Below are 19123 nucleotides of genomic sequence, written 5' to 3' on the forward strand. Positions count from 1 at the left end.
TGGGCTACTTTTATATTTAGAGAGACCATTTAAAAACAGCTCAAAATGAAAATGGACTGTGTTGTGAACATCTGTGGAAACCTTAGATACTGGGCCAGTTTAAGCTTCTGATGGGCAGGTTTTAGACAGACTTTAGGCAGGATTTTTTTTGTTTGCTGGACTCTGCAACTCTGGCTGAAGCTTGTTGTAACTCGCTGTCTACTTGCTCTCTATCACTTCACATTATTATTATTAATAATAATAAACATAAAAATAAAATCTTTGCTTTTGTGGCCCCTCTGTCAGCAGGTTAGTGTGCCTGTACCCGTGGTTGTGCCCGTTCCTGTGCCAGTTCCAGGACCTGCACTCGTAGCTGTTCCACTGGCAGCGACATCTCCAGCCCCTGTGCAGCCCAGCGTTATGCCTGCAGTGACTCCGGCAGCAGAGACCAGCAGAGACACAGATAGCCCAAGGCCCATCCGTGCAGTTGCCTCCATCTCAGACTTCCTGGAGGACGCCCGTGCCAAGCTCCACACGCCCCCACCCGCCCCCAACATGCCCAAAGTTAACACTACAGGACCGGATCTTCTCAACCTGCCCGACACGCACCCTCTCCGGCCCCCAAACCCCTCACCACTGGAGTCAGAGCCGGAAGACGACAGGGAGAACACCCGGCTGGCCTCCATCGAGGAGTTCCTGCGGCCCGAGCCTCAGCCTAGGATAAAGGTCAGTCAGCCGCAGTAGAGCTTTAGTGACTTATAAATGAATTTTTCCTGATCCAAATCATGTAATATCAAATATTGATATATAATTAGGTCTGCAATGATTAATCGACTTGATTAGTCTCATGGGAGGGGTAATGGAAAACACCAATGCTCACTGTACATCAGCTCATTATACATTTAATTATATTTACAGCGTTTAAATCCCACATTTAGTGCTTCTGTTGTCTGTGGAGTGAAAGAGAGCAAGCAGATAGTGTGGTACCAAAAGCTGCAGCCAGGGATGCCAGGTCCAGCAAAAGAAATCCTGCCCAAAGTCTGTCTAAAACCCACCTGTCAGAAGCTTAAACTAGCCCATTATCTAAGGTTGCCACAGACGTATACCACACAGTACATTTTCATTTTGAACAGTTTGCAATTAAAGCTGTTAATATACATATAAAAGTAGCCCAAAGAAACACACCTCTTTGAATTTTCACCCGCAACTATAAAACAAGCCTAGATTGGCAGAAAAACCATGAACCTGGCAACTCAGGTTATTTAAGGCAATTTAAGAGCACTATACAATGTTAAGGGAGATATTAATGCTAAAAGAAGTAAATACTAATAAAAAAAACTAATAAATCATATAGAAATAATAAACCGGTAATGGCAATTTACACACATTTAAAAAAAACTTGAGTACTTACAATTTTACTGAGAGGAAAATGTATTACAAAATCTTCCTCACAATAGAAGAAATTAGAAGAATAGAAGAAATTTTTATCAAGACACGCTCAAATTCAAAGTTATATTGTCTGTCAATATTTGCATCTCAATTTAAGATATTTAACTAGAATGTCCTGAAAATAAGAACATCTGGAATGTGGGAATGTCTTCTATAATATGCTTTTTAAATGTATTTAAATAGGTACGTCAACTATCAAAATATATAGTTAATATCTAACTATATAGTTAGATATTAACTGTCAAGATGCAGTAAAGCAAGCAATGAATCAGAAGCTTCATCAATAGGAAGCACAATTTGAGGACATGAGAAAAATAATCGTGATTAGTCATCTAAACTGTAAAATATTGGTCAGATTAGTCAACTGCTAAGATATTCGTTAGTTTCAGCCCTGTATAGCGTGCCCCTCTAATACTAATGCTATGTTCTCCTTGGGTTGTATTCAGATATATGCAGGAGGTCTTATGGACCCTCCTCCGGATTACCCTGCAGAGAGCAGCCGGTCTGACTTGTCCGACATCCTGGAGGAAGAGGAGGAGGATCTGTACTCGGAGTCCACTGCTGATGTGTCACCCAGAAATTACATCCCCAGGCCTGTGGGCAGGGTGAGGAAAGAGATGCGCCTTGTCTTAAATCTTAAATTAAGCTCAGGGATAGCTTTTAATTATAGTGTACACCATTAACTCTCTGTTAGTGTCATAAATTCTGCTGATTTCCTTTTTTTCTTTAACTTAAAGGAGAAATCCAGTGTAAAATGGACTTTAGAGTTTAGTTGAACGTTCACCCCCAGCATTCTGAAATACAGAGCTTTTAGCCGATGCTCTCAACAGGCTTACAATGCTAGTGATGGGAGCATAAAAATCGCTATTTTTACTCCATTAACAAGCTCAAAGTAGCTCAACACTTCATTGTTAGAATTCTGAGGGTCCTGACATTAAAAAAAAGGCACTGAAAGCTTTGAAAGTGTGCAGATAGTTTAATAAAATACACTGTTTATACAAACAGTACCTTAAGATAGTTCTCCGGGCACCACCATGTTGAAGTATCGAGCACGATCTAATAGGTAGGAAAGAGAAACAGATTGCAAAATTAATTCTGTTGCAATTCATGCATTTCCACTAAATCAGGGGTCGGCAAAAGGAGGTCTGCGGGCCAGATGTGGCCCACAAGCTTGAAACATCTGGTCCGTGAGGTTGGCTTTAACTAAAAATAAATATATAATGCTTCTCTGGCAAGTTTTTTTTTTTTTTTATATATATATATATATATATATATACATGTTTCCAGTTTCTCTGTCGCACTCGGCATGACTTTAGATTCCACCTGGTCTCGTTTTTCCGCCCATTCTCGGGTTCCCTAGCTCCTTATAAGGACTTTTTTCCGGCTGTGTCCCAATTCACTAGCATGGGTAGCGTATTGAATTGGACAGCGACCCTGACAACACAGGTTCGATCCAAGTGTGTTTATTTATTTTTTTCCTTTTTTCTTGGGTTTACCTGCTTTGAGATCAGCTGTTCTGCAATTGGGTTCAATAACTCTCTGGGCTGGAGAGCTGCTAGTCTGTAGCACTCTATCCTATTACACTACATTTTCCAAAACTTTTTTGTTTTTTTGTGGCCTGTCACGTAATGGCTTGGAAAATATCTGGCCTGCGGCCAAACTTAATTCCCGACCCCTGAACTAAATAAATCTGTTATTAATGTTAATCTGCTATTTATCTTTTTTAATAATTTACCTGATCTTAGTACCTTGTTTTAAATGTCAGGGCCTTTAGAATTCTACCAATCAAGTGCTACTTTGAGCTTATTAATATTGTAAAAATTGTGATTTCTTTGCATGCACAATACTATGCTCCTATCTCTAGAATTGTAATGCTGTTGGGAGCATCAACTAAAAGCTATGTATTTCAGAAAGCTGCGAGTGAACAGAGGTGGGCTACTCTATAAAAGTTTGCACTTGTTATCATGTTTCACTATTACACCCCAAGTCCATTTCACACCAGATTTCTCCTTCTGAAGGTTTCTGAACACACCTTCACACTGTGAGATGTAATCTAGTGTAATTTCTTCTTTGTGTTCTTACTGTTCTGCTCCTTTAATTTTTTCCTCTGTTCTCTTTTTTCTTTTTTTCCTCTTTGATCTTTCTCAATGCCAACTTCACCCGACTTTTACTTTATGTCCTCTTGCGTTTTGTGCCCGCACTTTGCTCTGTTACCTCTCCCTTGTGTGACGGCCACGCCCCTTGTTCCGATTTTGCTTTGGCCCCGCCCCTCAGTCTGAGGTTTGGGAGCCGGACAGTGACGAGGAGGTCCTGGAGAAGATCCTGAAGATTCACCCTCAAGCCTTTCACAACAAGCAGTTGTTCAGCATCCCGGAGGTGACCGAGGAGGAGGATAACACCGACACTGAGCCGCACTGCTCCAGGCTACCGCGTACCCCGGGGCCGTTGATGCGTAGACCCAGACTGGAAGAGAGCTACCAACGTGGACAGGAAGTTCACCGTCGCCCCCAACTTTACCGCAGAGCCGAAGTACGAGAACCAACAGCGAGAACCAGGCAAGGAGGGGCCGTGCAGGTCCGACCTCGTCCCAGAGTGCACTACGCCGATACGGTGGACACCATCAACTATGAGGAGGACGAGGAGGTGGAGCTGGATTCAGACAGCAGTCTGTACGCCGGACCCTGCAGCAGGGAGGTGACAGTGAGGAGACCGCAGCGGACGCAATGGGACAGCGACCGACTCCGCAGGGAGGCCATGTTGCGGAGCCAGATGACCTCAGACCTTATGGCAGTGCCTCCTGGAACAGCACAGGGACCCTACATGCTCAGCAGGACTGTGCACCGCGTCAAATCGCCCACAGGCTCTGCCGTGGAGATCGATGTGGAATACGGCACGGATGACGAGCCGGCACCTTTTGACCCCGGGGAGGTGGTGGTGGATCAGATGAGCTCGGAGTGGTGGGTGGAGGGTGGTAGCCACGAGTACCGCCCAACACCCTTGCCCAGACGACTAAAGCAAGAGCTTCCCGTCATCATGCCGTCGGGCCACCACTCGTGGGTGTGTTGTATTGCCTATTCCCAGCCGTACAGCTGTAGCCCCTTCTGGATTACCTGGCTGAAACCTTTTGCACCCCAAAGTGAAGTGAAACTCCCATGCTTTTGCCTTTGCACTAAAGTAGAGTTCTGCTTTTTCACCAGTAGAGTATTTAGTAGGGATGCAACGGTACAGTGTGGTTCGTTTCGGTTCTTATCACGGTTCTTGGGCCATGGTATCGGTTCGGTTTCAATATATATCAATATTCTATTTCAAATCAACAAGGTACTCCTACCCACACTTGCAGAGCCAACATTAATTAGAAAAAAGGCACAGATGAATTTAAATCACAATATCTATTATAAAAGAGGAACACTTATTCTTACCATTAGTCAAAAACAGGCAACTGATATCACACTGTGCTTTATCTGCTGACTGTCTTTTTACCTTGATAATCAAACTCAATGCTGAAGTCAAAATGGTCCCAAACAACAGATTTATAAGCTGACGGCGCCTCTTCAAATTTCCTTTTCTCCGATTCGCGTTCACTCGCCGTGATCACGCAGCTGAGAAAGTTTTGTTTAATTAGCCCTCAAATCTTCAGCGTCTGCCTTCAGAGTGCTGACTTGCTCCTGGGAAATTCTGAAAAAATTCTGATTGGTTGTTGCTTGGTTGTGGAGAGACACGCCGAGAGAAGTATATAAAAAAGAAGTCTCCCCCAGGTTCTAAGCAGTCCTGACTATCGCCCAATACACAGAATACAGAGTCCAATCAATAACCACAAATGAAGAAACATTAAAGTTTTGTCACCAGCGAGCCAGATAAGGACCAGAACCAGACAGAGACAGCAGGACAAAATCAAACGTTTTATTTTCTTAACAGAGAATTATCAAACTCAAATTAAAGTGTTCTTTATTCTGTAGGAAGGAAAAAACAGCGGTTGGGTGGGGGGTAGGGTTGTGGGGTGGAGATGGAGGAGCAGGGCGGGGAAGGAAAACACACGGGCAGCAGGCAGCATGCGATTAGCAGCCCTCCCCCTGGCCATGTGCGGGGCTGTGCATTCAGCACCATGTACAGCATTAGAGCGTTCGCTCGCTCTGTTAATGTGTGCACCAAAATACCGCAGTCCATCCGGGGGTATCGAACCAAACAGGCCGAACCGAACATTTCGATAAAATATAGAGAACCATTTCATCCCTAATGTGTAGTCTTTCTAGGAAAGTACCAGAATGGTGGGTTCCACTTCTGACTTGTATTCCATCTGTGGGTCAGGGGTCTTTCCACCAATGCAAAAGGTTTAGGCCCTCCCTGTGGACTCTCCCTGTTCTTCTAATCCAACAACCTCTTGTCTCGTCGCATACAGTAGCTTTAATTAAGCCCCCTGTCCTCTGTGTGCCGTTTCTGTGTTTGACTGTTCTGAGATCAGTTAATATAGAGATGTCCTTGCAGTGCTTGGTCCCCTTGTTTGGCTGAAACTGTAATAGTGCACCCCTGTTATTACTGAACCTCTTGCTCTCCCGGAGAAACTTAGCAAGAAACCTTGTTCAGTCCCCTTCACCCCTGAAGCCTCCTGGGATGGATGTTTGGTGAACATCTAGACATCTTTCTGTTGACCCTTCACTGTTGGACGCATTCCCTCCTCTCTACCCCTTTGTTATAAGGCTGGGCTGCATGTATGTGTGTACTTGTAGTGATTGCAAGGCCAAGTGCTGCTTTTGTGACCTTCAAGACTGTGTTCCAGTGCTCCAGTACGTGTGTTTGTGGGCGCTTGCGTGTGCTTTGGCATACGGCTTCTGTTAAGTTGTCCAAAGTTATCCAAAAGCAGTGTGTAAGACTGGTGGAGGAGAACATGTTGCCCATAGTTTACAGAATAAAGCAACAATGTTCATTTTATTCAAACATATACCTATAAATAGCAAAATCAGACAAACTGATTCAGAAACTGAAGTGATCTCTTAATTTTTTCCAGAGCTGTATACGTACGGTTAATGTCTGTTGTTGACCAGTGGTCGATTAAGTTGTATTTTCAATGGTCAGTAACTTTATATAATGTCATATAAGAATAGATAAATTACTACAGGCCAGCTTTTAGTGACCATATGTTTGACAAAAAAACTTAAAAAAAAAATGAAGTTATAGAAAACAGAATTATTGAAATAATATTGTAGTGCCCAAAATGGTGTAATTCAACTTCCACCCACCCATTATTAGCGATTGCCCCAGTTGTTTAATGTTCTCCTCCAAGCATATAGAGCTGTCAGTTTACAAGATCACCCCAAGAGTTGTGTGACACCCACTACTAGTGATTAGACATGTTAAAATTGGCACAATAAATTATTGGTAGTAATTATTGGCTGCAATTTCAATATCAGACTGACAGTAATCCTTAAATTTCCCCCTAATCTGCAAACATTATATGAGTATCCAATGTGTCACATACTCTTAGCATTAGTACTGACTTTATTTCTGTCATTAATCTCAGGAAACATCAAGTCGAGATGTTCCCCTGGGCGATGCAGGAGCTGCCTGGTGTCCCCCAAGAGAGCTTTCCCCAAAATTGATGCCTAGAATGCCCAAAGGTAAGACGCTCACACCTTCTTTTCACTACGTTTTTGATCTGTACGGTGGGTTATTTGTCTTAAGTTGGAACCAAAGACCAGATTTCAGCAGGGTTTGCTTATTTCCTTCAAATAACACACCTCTGAAACCTGGCAGTTAAAGGGTTGAAGCGAATCTTAAGGCCCTGTCCCACTGCGATTGCGTCTAAATATCCACTAAAGTACGTCCAAATTTCAGTGGACGCAGTTTAGTGGATATTTAGTGGATATTTAGACGCAATCTGGACGTAGTTTAGTGGATATTTGGACGGCACCGTCCAAGTGGACGTAGTTTAGATGTTGCCGTTCACTTTAGACGCAAAAGTGGTTTTGGTACCTCCCAAAAATTTCGGAATAGACGGCGACTAATATGGACGTAATTTAGTGGATATTTAGACGCAGTACGGACTTATTTTAGTGGATATTTGGACGGCACGTACAGGTGGACGTCGATGTCCATAATGGTATTTTTCTGGCGTCCATCGCTTTTCCACACTTTCCAAGATGCCAGCCAAGACTAAGGGTTCCGCTAAGACGGCCGCCGCCAAGTGATTTTCCGAGGAGGCAGTTCCAGCTCCCGAGGAACCTGCTTGAGCCCCCGAGGAACCAGCCTCCTCCTCCTCCCTGTCTGGTCCAGCACATGGAGGAGTATGTTCTGCTGCTGCACCATCACTGCAAGGAATCTGTGGTCCATGGTTGTGTAGAAGAGAATAGATGTGCTCTCTCTTGTAGCTCAAGAAGAAATGATGATTCACTAGAAAAAACAACCATATATAGTTGGAAGTCGACGTCCAAAAAGTGGAAGTCGACATCCAAAGAGTGGAAGTCGACGTCCAAAGAGTGGAAGTCGGCGTCCAACTTCAATTTAGACGGAATATGGACGTAATTTGGACGCAGTGCGTCTATATTTTGGACGCAGCGCGTTAACTCAGTGGACGCAGAGTTTTCTAATAAATTTGGACGTACTTTAGTGGACAGGGCCTTTAAGCTGTTATTCTTAAGAAAGATAAAGCTTAAAACTGTACAGGAGTCCAGTCCTTCAAGACTAGAGTTTCCCAAACCTGATCGTGGTCTCTTGAGTGGTCCATCAAACTATTGCTATTTCACTATAATCCAAGGGTAGCTGGTTTAAATCTTGGATCATGCTCTTGCCATTGCTCCCTCTGACAGGGGTGTTTTGATGGCATTTCCTCTCAACATCACTGTTACCTGATATAATAAAACAAAATGAGCAGTTTGAGGAACTGTTAGCTGTTAATCAGCTGTTATATCAGAGCTGGGGAGTTATGCTTTCCTCCGAGTGATGTTGCATCAGCAGCAGTTTGAAAAGGAGCAGGTCCTGGCTTCACTTGTATTGAAAGGGGCATGTTTTCACCCTCCCACCCTCTAGTGTTGGGAGTTAGAGATGGAGGAAATAATGGGGGGAAATTAGGTAAATTCCAAACTAAGTAGAAAAGTTTGATGGCACAGAATTAGCTTTGATTGCACTGAGTGGGTTGTATGGCAGTCAGCGCGAGAGAGAATGAGAGAGAGCAAGAGCGAATGAGAGAGCTAGGGGGAGAGGGAGAGGGGGATGGGTAGATAGAGCTTTCTAAGCTAAGCACAGGCTTAACCCAAAATGGCTTGTCATGAGACAGGAGGAAGTGACAGCAATGAAAATAGTAACCCAGATTAGCCTGCCATGAAACCAGGCCTGAGTCTCTCCCTCTCCCTCTCTCTCTCTCTCTCTCTCTCTCCCTCCCTCTCTCTCTCTCCCTCTCTCTCTCTTTCTCTTTCTTTCTCTCTCTCTCCCTCTCTCTCTCTCTCTCTCTCTCTCTCAGATGAACAATTATCTTCTCAGTTTTATCGATTTATTCCCCTAATTTAATTCCACATCTTGTCATTTAAACGAGGGTTAACAAATGATATATAGTATAATCATATATAAATCTGGAATTCCCTTTCTAAGTGTTTTTGCTGTAATACTTACCATGCTGGTTGCCAGATTGACTACATCATGGCTCAGCTGTTTCCCAGGCTTGTGGCCAAAGTGACTCTACATCAGGGGTCTCTTAATGTAGAGCTTCTGTAGAGCTAATTTCCAGAAGCAGATTTAAACCCCAAAGACTAATCAGTCGCATCAGATCCATCCAATTAATGCATCCAAGAGTGCTTTATTATTTGAACATGGTGTTTTAGATTTAGGATGGAGATCTAACTGGTAAAAACTCCAGGAACAGGGTTGGAGACGCTACTCATATATCAAGTATACATTGGCTCAATGCTGGCTCAACTTCATTTTGGCAAGTGGGCCTATGTTGGCCTGAGGTTGGGTGCCAAACAATGTTTTTGACGTTGGGAGTAGGTCGGCCTGGCATTGGGTGTCTACTGTTGCTTGGCATTGGGTCTACGTTGGCCTGGTCTTGAGGGCCCCTTCCATTGCTTGACGTTGGGCTTACATTGGCCTGCCGTTTGGTATCTACCATTGCTTGGCGTTGTGTCTACCTTGGCATGGCCTTGGGTGTCTATCGTTGCTTGACATTGGGCCTATGTTGGCCTGGTGTTGGAAATCTACCGTTGCTTGACGCTGGGCCTACATTGCCTGGCGTTGGGTATCTACCATTGCTTGACATTGGGCCTACGTTGGCCTAATGTTGACTTATTATCCAACGTTTTGAAAATACTGCCAACCACAGACCAATGTTGGTCTGACATCGAAATTCAGCGAGAAACAAAGCCGACTTTTACCAGCATTGGGCCAAAAGTGGGCGAATTAATGAAAGCCTACTGAATGTGTTCCAGATTTGATTTCAACCTTCAGCTAAGTATTTCCTTTTGCACAGTTTCGGTTTTGATCAAAAATTAATTACGTTAATTTTAATGCATTCTTATCTGTGATAGACCCCCATAATAATCGTCTCAGAATTCCAGGTCTTGAAAGTGGAGAATGAGTTTGTTTAAAATATCTTCAATAGTTGGTGCTGTCTGTTCTGAACATTATTTTAATAATTCACACACTGTGAGGTAGCCCTGACCATGGAAACACCCATACTTGTATATAAGTTGTGAGGTGTTATCTTGTGAGTGAAGCTGAACAGTGATGAGGGTGCTCATGCCAAGATGATGTCAATTAATGAAGTTGTCAGGCCTGGTAGTGGGTGCCTGATGGATGGGACTTTATATTTATTTAAATTTAGTTGTGCGGGCATTTAACATTATTCACAATACGGCCAACCACAGACCAACGCTGGTCTGACATTGAAATTCAGCGTGAAACAGTAGTGATTTTACCAATGTTGGGCCAGCATACTGTTGCTATCTGGGTAAGATCTACATCAAGGCTTTAGAGGTTTCTCAGGCCTGTAACCAGAGAAACTCCAGACTGCAGCTTGAGTGGCTTTAGTGCTGGGCGATATGCGAAAAATCATATATCCCGATATGGAATTTTTTATATCACGATAACGATATATATATCATGATATATCATATTTAAGTATGTTTTCAGTTATTCTTCGAACAATATGACAAAATAATATCATTGCTTACTTTTTCTAACTTTATTTTTTGAAAGTGACATTAAACCAAACTTTCACAAATGAAAATTACTACCTTTTAGTGCAGCAATATATATGTATCAAATGAAAATAGATGAGGTTATAATTTTTTTTCAAAATTATACAGGTATTTACATTGAGTTATCAAAATAAACTCTACTAACATTTTTTTAAAGTGTCTGTCAAATAACGTAAAGCAGCCTCATGTCGCAAAACCACATTATGAAGCTTTTTTGAGAAGATTACTTTATTATAACTTACATAAACTGAGTTTATGCAAAGTGACCACGGCAATACATTTCATTGTAGCCTACTTTATATATTTGCATGAATAATTGATGAAATTACTGTAGAAACGATAGGGACAATAGAAGGTAAGTAGCACGATAGACACTTTTCTATCGTCCCCACGATATTTATCATCATATCGCACAGCACTAAGTGGCTTATGACAGAGTAACTCTACATTGTGAATCAGATGTTTCACAGGACTATGGGAATAGTGACTCTACATAGTGACTTAGGTGTTTCCCAGGCCTGTGTGTTTAGAATTACTCTACACCACAGCTTAAAGCCCTGCCATGTCAGTTGCCATAGTAACTGAGAATTTTGGGGGCATGTTGGACTTTTTATTTGTCTGAATTTGTCCCAGTTTATAAGGACTCTGTCTAGGCCAGCTGGTTGAGTTTACATCCCTGCTATTGACAGTTGGTTCTGTTAGCATTTTCCATTTTTAGAGATACAAGATTGAGTTTAATATTTTTAGCCGTTTTGAACACACAACCCGCGCTGAGCCTTACAGATCATTTTAGTCGTGGTTCCTCTTCCTCCTTCCCCTCTGAAATACGCTTTAAACCTGAGACTAAAATATACATAACTCAGAAGCCTACTAGAGCAACTATTTTTGACAGACCACACACACACACACACACACACACATGCACTCTTAAGGGGGATGTGAGAGCTCCACCCTTGGTGGTACAGATGGTGTGATCCTACGTAACGAGATGGAGCTTAAGTCAAACATGCTGGACACTTATTCACTGCCCATATCCTCTTCCCCCTCGGCCGATCAGATCAGCACACACACACACACACACACACACACACACACATTCACACAGCTTTTCGGCATGCTGCTGTTGCTTAGACAGTCACATTTCTTGCTGCAATGACTTTTTGCCCTTCTGTTTTAATAAGTCACACACTTAAAAAAAAAAAAAAAAAAAAAGAGGTTGCCATTACCATGGAAAACACCCATACTTGAATATTTACCCACATCTTTATTCATTAGCATTTTGATTTGGTCTGTTAGTTTCCACCTAGAGACTTGCTATAGTCTAGATGGAAACAGGGGTCCACGAGCACATAGTGGATTTTTTTTCGCCACCTGTTTTTTCTTAATCTTTGAAGTGTCTATTTTAAGATTCTGACAGGTAACAGGATGAAATAATGTCCCATGACATTTATTTTTAACCCTTTAATGCATCTATGCTAATTCTGAACGGGAAAAAAAATATGAAGAAAATGGCATAGCTCCTTGAGTTAACAACCTATACAGACAAATGAGCACACTTTTCCATACAATTCTGGGCCAAGGAATTTAACCGAATGGTTATTTTTAAGTTTTTTACACATTTTGACTTGATTTTGGGACAAAAATATAAAAAAAATGCAAAAAAATGTAAATTTGCCTGTATGTTTTCACATTACACTAAAATCATGTGCATTAAATATAAACATCTTGGGGTTTTTCTTAAACTTTGAAGTGTCTACTTTAAGATTATGACAAGTAACAGGACAAAAAATGTCCTGTGGGGCTTATTTTTAACCCTTTACTACACCTATCCCAATTTCGAACCTGAAAAAAATATTAATTAATTGGCATAGCTCCTTAAGTTAACAACCTATACAGACAAATGAGCACACTTTTCCACACAATTCTGGGCCAAGGAATTTAATGGAATGGTTATTTTTAAGTTTTTTACACATTTTGACTTAATTCTAGGACAAAAATATCAAAAATTAGCAGAAAATGTTAATTTGCCTGTATGTTTTCACATTACACTAAAATCATGCGCATTAAATAAAAACATCCTGATATTTTTCTTAATCATTAAAGTGTCTTCTTTAAGATTCTGACAGGTAACAGGACAAAAAATGTCCTGTGGGGCTTATTTTTAACTTTTTACTACATCTATCCCAATGCCGAACCTGAAAAATAATCAAGAAATTGGCATAGCTCCTTGAGTTTACAACCTATACAGACAAATGAGCACACTTTTCCATACAATTCTGGGCCAAGGAATTCAATAAAATGGTTATTTTTAAGATTTTGACACATTTTGACTTAATTCTGGGACAAAGAGATAAAAAAAATAGCAGAAAATGTTAAGGTCGCATGTAGGTTTTTACATTATACTAAAATCCTGTGCACTGGATAAAAACATTCTGAGATTTTTCTTAATCCTTGAAGTGTCTACTTTAAGATTCTGACAGGTAACAGGACAAAAAATGTCCCGTGGGGCTTATTTTTAACCCTTTACTACACCTATACAAAATCCGAACCTAAAAAAATATGTAGAAATTGGCATAGCTCCTTCAGCTAAAGCCCTATACAGTCAAATGAGCACACTTTTCCATACAATTATGGGCCAGTGAATTCCATAGAATGGTTATTTTGAAGTTTTTGACACACTTTGATTCAATTCTGGGACAAAAAGATAAAAAAAAATAGCAGAAAATGTTATGGTCGCCTGTATGTTTTTTTACATTATACATTATATTTACATTAAGAAAAGTCTACTTTTAGATCCTGACAGGTACTAGGATGAAAAATGTAATAAGCTGCAGAACTAATTGATGATAAAATCCAACAATGTACTAAAAATAAAGTATTAGTATAGTGTGGTACTAATAATTTTAATCCTCATTATCACCATTGAAGAGATCATAAAATCTCTGTCCCTCTGTCCCTTCCTCCTGAACATCTGTCCCCTCTACAATCAATCCTGTCTCTTCTGCTCTTGCAAAAATGTCAAGAGAAGGAGGGAAGATGGGGCAAACTGACCAGACCGGCTCCAACACCCCCTCTTCCATTGTCTTCTCCCAACCCGTGCCCTGATCGTAAGGGTTTGGCCTTTCAGATTTTGGCTGATCTGTCCTTTTTTAGCTGGAAACCCTGTAGTTTACTCTGTCTACTTTAAAACCTGCATCCAGGGCTCTGTTAACACCCACCATCTTTTGCAGCATCTTGGTTCTCACAGCATCAATGGAGGTCAGTTGGCTAATAGACATACATAACATTATCTCCTGCTGGAGCTCATTGCTGTCCTGCCACAATGTCGTTTTTTCTTTCATTTTAAAATGTCTAGTTGTGGTCTCTAGTATGAATGAATGACATGTGAGCCGTTTTTGTAAAAAAAAAAGTGCTCAGGTGTCTCTGTATAGCTCTTTTTTAATGGACTGTTTTAGGCGTGTGTCCAAAATGACCGGATTCCAGCTTTGCTCATGAATATTCATACATGCAAACAGCATGCAAATATCTCTCCTCTGATTGGCTAGGAGCACTGCGACGCCCCTCCACCGCTCTGCCGCTCACTGCCTCCCACCTCCTAACTGATGAGCGGTGATGTTGCGTCGCTTCAGCTCCGCCTCTGGGAGTTTCTCGAGCCAAGGTGGGCTGGTCTGTGAGTTTCTGCCTATGTAGGCAGAAAGATAATTCAAAATTCACCCGTTTTTCGGAGGGGGGGAGGGGGGATTTCTTTGCTTAGCTCCTGCAGACAATGGGGGCTGCAAAACAGTTTAATGTGCAGGTGTACACATTCAACTCGGAGAGACCTACTGTATTCCACAAAAAACAAGAAAAATCGGATTTTCGCGGAAGGTGAGCTTTAAGCTTTTCTGTATTTAGTAAACTATTACTGTTTTTTTTAATCAAATCTGAGTACAATGTAAAACTGTATTGAGATCAGAGACATTCACTAGCTCACTATGCAAGCCAGTTCCGTGGTCAAGAATCATGGTAAGGTTGACACTGCTGACATGGTAAAGGAGGTTCAGTAATGTGTCGGTGTTCAGGGTCCTCATCACACTGTACTTGTACCCCCACTTTACAGCTTGGTGGAGGTACAGGACAACACGGGTGTCTGTCTCCTCCTGGTTTGACTGCAGGGTGTGGATCTCTGAACCCTGAACCCTTAACAAAATGTATTTTTTTTTTACACATACCTGTATATTGAAGACTCTACAATTCTAGCGTTCCATTCAAATGTTTTTATAGCATTTGGATATGTGATGACAGCTAATGTTAAGCACCGATAACTAAGGTCTGAGCCTTTTTCAACTTACTTACATTTGTTAAAGTTAGGCAATAGGATCTCATATACCCATACCACTGCCCTCACTTCTCTAGCCCAGATGCTGCCTCAGTGGTGGCCTTGATTGCTTTGTGTGCACACATTAGTGCTAGAAGACTTCACAAACTTCATGAAAGTTTCCAGCATCAATGGAGGTCAGTTGACCATGGACATACATAACATTATCTCCTGTTGGAGCTCATTGTTGACCTGCCACTATGTAAAGCTGGCTTAAAGCCATATCCATACAGATACCTAACATGGTTTGAGGCATTTCTTGCCAACATTGACCTCTCCCACCTACATCAAGCTAGGAGCTATCTCTAATCCCAGGGGCTCTCTCAGTACTGGACAAGATCATGGAGAAAACTTTCATGAAGTTTTCTGAAGTCTTCTGGCACTAATGTGTGCACACAAAGCAATCAAGGCCACCGTCTCCTTCAAGATAGAGATGAGGAGGTCACCTACCCTAAGGATGCACTCTTCATACTAGATGTCAATGCTCTTTTCCATATGATGACTAACCTTCAGCCAACATGTGGAGAGATTTGTATGCAGCTCTTAAACCATTTGATTCTCAAGCAGGACTTAATCTCCACAGATTGCTACCAGACAGACTCTGTTAAAGCCCAGGAGAGGGTCAGATGATTCTCCACTGAGAAAGTCATAATTGGTGGCCCATACACCCACAAATCTTGTGACTTTAAATGCTTTCTTAGTAATAAGGTAAATAAGAAGCAGCTATGTGATCTGCTTCTCAAGGTCTGGGGGAGCAATGAGGCAGCATCTGGGCTAGAGAAGTGAGGGCAGTGGTATGGGTATATGAGATCCAATTGCCTAACTTTAACAAATGTCCAAGTAAGTTGACTATAGTTATCGGTGCTTAACATTAGTCATCACATATCCAAATGCTATAAAACATTTGAATGGAGTCTTCAATATACAGGTATGTGTAATTTTTTTTTACATTTTGTTAAGGGTTCAGGGTTCAGAGATCCACGCCCTGCAGTCAAACCAGGAGACCCATGTTGTCCTGTACCTCCACCAAGCTGTAAAGTGGGGGTACAAGTCTAGTGTGATGAGGACCCTGAACACCGACACATTACTGAACCTCCTTAACCATGTCAGCAGTGTCAACCTTACCATGTTTCTTGACCACAGAACTGGCTTGCATAGTGAGCTAGTGAATGTCTCTGAGCTAGCTGGAGCTCTGGGATCTAAATACTGGAGCACTCTTCTGGGACACTATGCTGCACCAGTGTTCTTTTAAGAGCAAAGTCGAAGTAGCTCCCTTGAAGAAGCTGCAGCTTGGTACATTGTGGCAGGACAGCAATGAGCTCCAGCAGGAGATAATGTTATGTATGTCTATTAGCCAACTGACCTCCATTAATGCCGTGAGAACCAAGATGCTGCAAAAGATGGTGGGTGTTAACAGAGCCCTGGATGCAGGTTTTAAAGTAGACAGAGTAAACTACAGGGTTTCCAGCTAAAAAAGGACAGATCAGCCAAAATCTGAAAGGCCAAACCCTTACGATCAGGGCACGGGTTGGGAGAAGACAATGGAAGAGGGGGTGTTGGAGCCGGTCTGGTCAGTTTGCCCCATCTTCCCTCCTTCTCTTGACATTTTTGCAAGAGCAGAAGAGACAGGATTGATTGTAGAGGGGACAGATGTTCAGGAGGAAGGGACAGAGGGACAGAGATTTTATGATCTCTTCAATGGTGATAATGAGGATTAAAATTATTAGTACCACACTATACTAATACTTTATTTTTAGTACATTGTTGGATTTTATCATCAATTAGTTCTGCAGCTTATTACATTTTTCATCCTAGTACCTGTCAGGATCTAAAAGTAGACTTTTCTTAATGTAAATATAATGTATAATGTAAAAAAACATACAGGCGACCATAACATTTTCTGCTATTTTTTTTTTATCTTTTTGTCCCAGAATTGAATCAAAGTGTGTCAAAAACTTCAAAATAACCATTCTATGGAATTCACTGGCCCATAATTGTATGGAAAAGTGTGCTCATTTGACTGTATAGGGCTTTAGCTGAAGGAGCTATGCCAATTTCTACATATTTTTTTAGGTTCGGATTTGGTATAGGTGTAGTAAAGGGTTAAAAATAAGCCCCACGGGACATTTTTTGTCCTGTTACCTGTCAGAATCTTAAAGTAGACACTTCAAGGATTAAGAAAAATCTCAGAATGTTTTTATCCAGTGCACAGGATTTTAGTATAATGTAAAAACCTACATGCGACCTTAACATTTTCTGCTATTTTTTTTATCTCTTTGTCCCAGAATTAAGTCAAAATGTGTCAAAATCTTAAAAATAACCATTTTATTGAATTCCTTGGCCCAGAATTGTATGGAAAAGTGTGCTCATTTGTCTGTATAGGTTGTAAACTCAAGGAGCTATGCCAATTTCTTGATTATTTTTCAGGTTCGGCATTGGGATAGATGTAGTAAAAAGTTAAAAATAAGCCCCACAGGACATTTTTTGTCCTGTTACCTGTCAGAATCTTAAAGAAGACACTTTAATGATTAAGAAAAATATCAGGATGTTTTTATTTAATGCGCATGATTTTAGTGTAATGTGAAAACATACAGGCAAATTAACATTTTCTGCTAATTTTTGATATTTTTGTCCTAGAATTAAGTCAAAATGTGTAAAAAACTTAAAAATAACCATTCCATTAAATTCCTTGGCCCAGAATTGTGTGGAAAAGTGTGCTCATTTGTCTGTATAGGTTGTTAACTTAAGGAGCTATGCCAATTAATTAATATTTTTTTCAGGTTCGAAATTGGGATAGGTGTAGTAAAGGGTTAAAAATAAGCCCCACAGGACATTTTTTGTCCTGTTACTTGTCATAATCTTAAAGTAGACACTTCAAAGTTTAAGAAAAACCCCAAGATGTTTATATTTAATGCACATGATTTTAGTGTAATGTGAAAACATACAGGCAAATTTACATTTTTTTGCATTTTTTTTATATTTTTGTCCCAAAATCAAGTCAAAATGTGTAAAAAACTTAAAAATAACCATTCGGTTAAATTCCTTGGCCCAGAATTGTATGGAAAAGTGTGCTCATTTGTCTGTATAGGTTGTTAACTCAAGGAGCTATGCCATTTTCTTCATATTTTTTTTCCCGTTCAGAATTAGCATAGATGCATTAAAGGGTTAAAAATAAATGTCATGGGACATTATTTCATCCTGTTACCTGTCAGAATCTTAAAATAGACACTTCAAAGATTAAGAAAAAACAGGTGGCGAAAAAAAATCCACTATGTGCTCGTGGACCCCTGTTTCCATCTAGACTACTAAGTTTAGATTACTTAAGCAAATATTTGGCTTTGGTCTCACCTCAGACTTTTTCTTTTTTTTTTTTAGATTAATTGAATTGGCAACACTTTTGGGTTTGGATTAAAGGAACATGCTATAGTTTAGTGTCATGATGAGCACAGAATTGCAGACACGTGCAGATACTGATAAAAATATATGTTTATTATAAAAATAAACAGATGTAATACGTGGTTGATACAGAAAACAGTTAATCACCAGAAACCAGAGCAATGTAGACAAAACCATACCATAAACGAGAGACAGTCCAGAGTTCATACACGAGAGATCCAATGTCAGAGGTAATCCAAGAGGCAGTAGTGAAAACACAGTCCAGGTAATACACAAGCAATCCAATATCAGAGGCAAAGGCAATAATCGGCATCGAGAAAACCATATTCCATATTTGGTTTTCAACCTTCAGCTAAAGGTTTCCTTTTGCACAGTTTCGGTTTTGACTAAAAATTATTTTTAATGCCGTTCTTATCTATGGTAGACCCCCATAATTATCGTCCCATAATCCCAGGTCTCGAAAATGGAGAATGAGTGGATTTAAATATCGTAGTTGGTGCTGTCTGTTTGGAACATTATTTTAATAAGTCTCACATAAAAAAAAAAGGTTGCCATGAACATGGAAACATCCATACTTCAATATAAGTTGTGAGGTGTTATCTTGTGAGTGAAGCACAGAAGAACAGTGGTCAGGGTGCTCATGGCAAGATGATGTCAGTGATGATATTGGATCAGTTCAGCGCAGCCCGAAGGTACTGAATGGAGTTGCAGAACTGCAGAAAACACAGTGCAGCTGCACAGTGCTGCACAGCTGAATGCT

At 40.9% G+C, this 19123-nt stretch overlaps 1 protein-coding gene across 3 annotated transcripts in view; it reads left to right on the forward strand.

The window, feature by feature from the left end:
- Positions 1-19123, forward strand: part of LOC103040366 (peripheral-type benzodiazepine receptor-associated protein 1) — a 186633-nt gene that overhangs the window by 150281 nt on the left and 17229 nt on the right. For all 3 annotated transcript variants that reach the window (XM_022665817.2, XM_022665818.2, XM_049466266.1), the window contains 4 exons: positions 286-705; positions 1875-2033; positions 3703-4485; positions 6944-7040. In XM_022665817.2, coding sequence (XP_022521538.2) covers positions 286-705; positions 1875-2033; positions 3703-4485; positions 6944-7040 — 1459 coding nt within the window. The remainder of the gene's footprint in view (positions 1-285; positions 706-1874; positions 2034-3702; positions 4486-6943; positions 7041-19123) is intronic.

Source organism: Astyanax mexicanus, chromosome 1 (genome assembly GCF_023375975.1).
Source record: "Astyanax mexicanus isolate ESR-SI-001 chromosome 1, AstMex3_surface, whole genome shotgun sequence".
NCBI lineage: Eukaryota > Metazoa > Chordata > Actinopteri > Characiformes > Acestrorhamphidae > Astyanax > Astyanax mexicanus.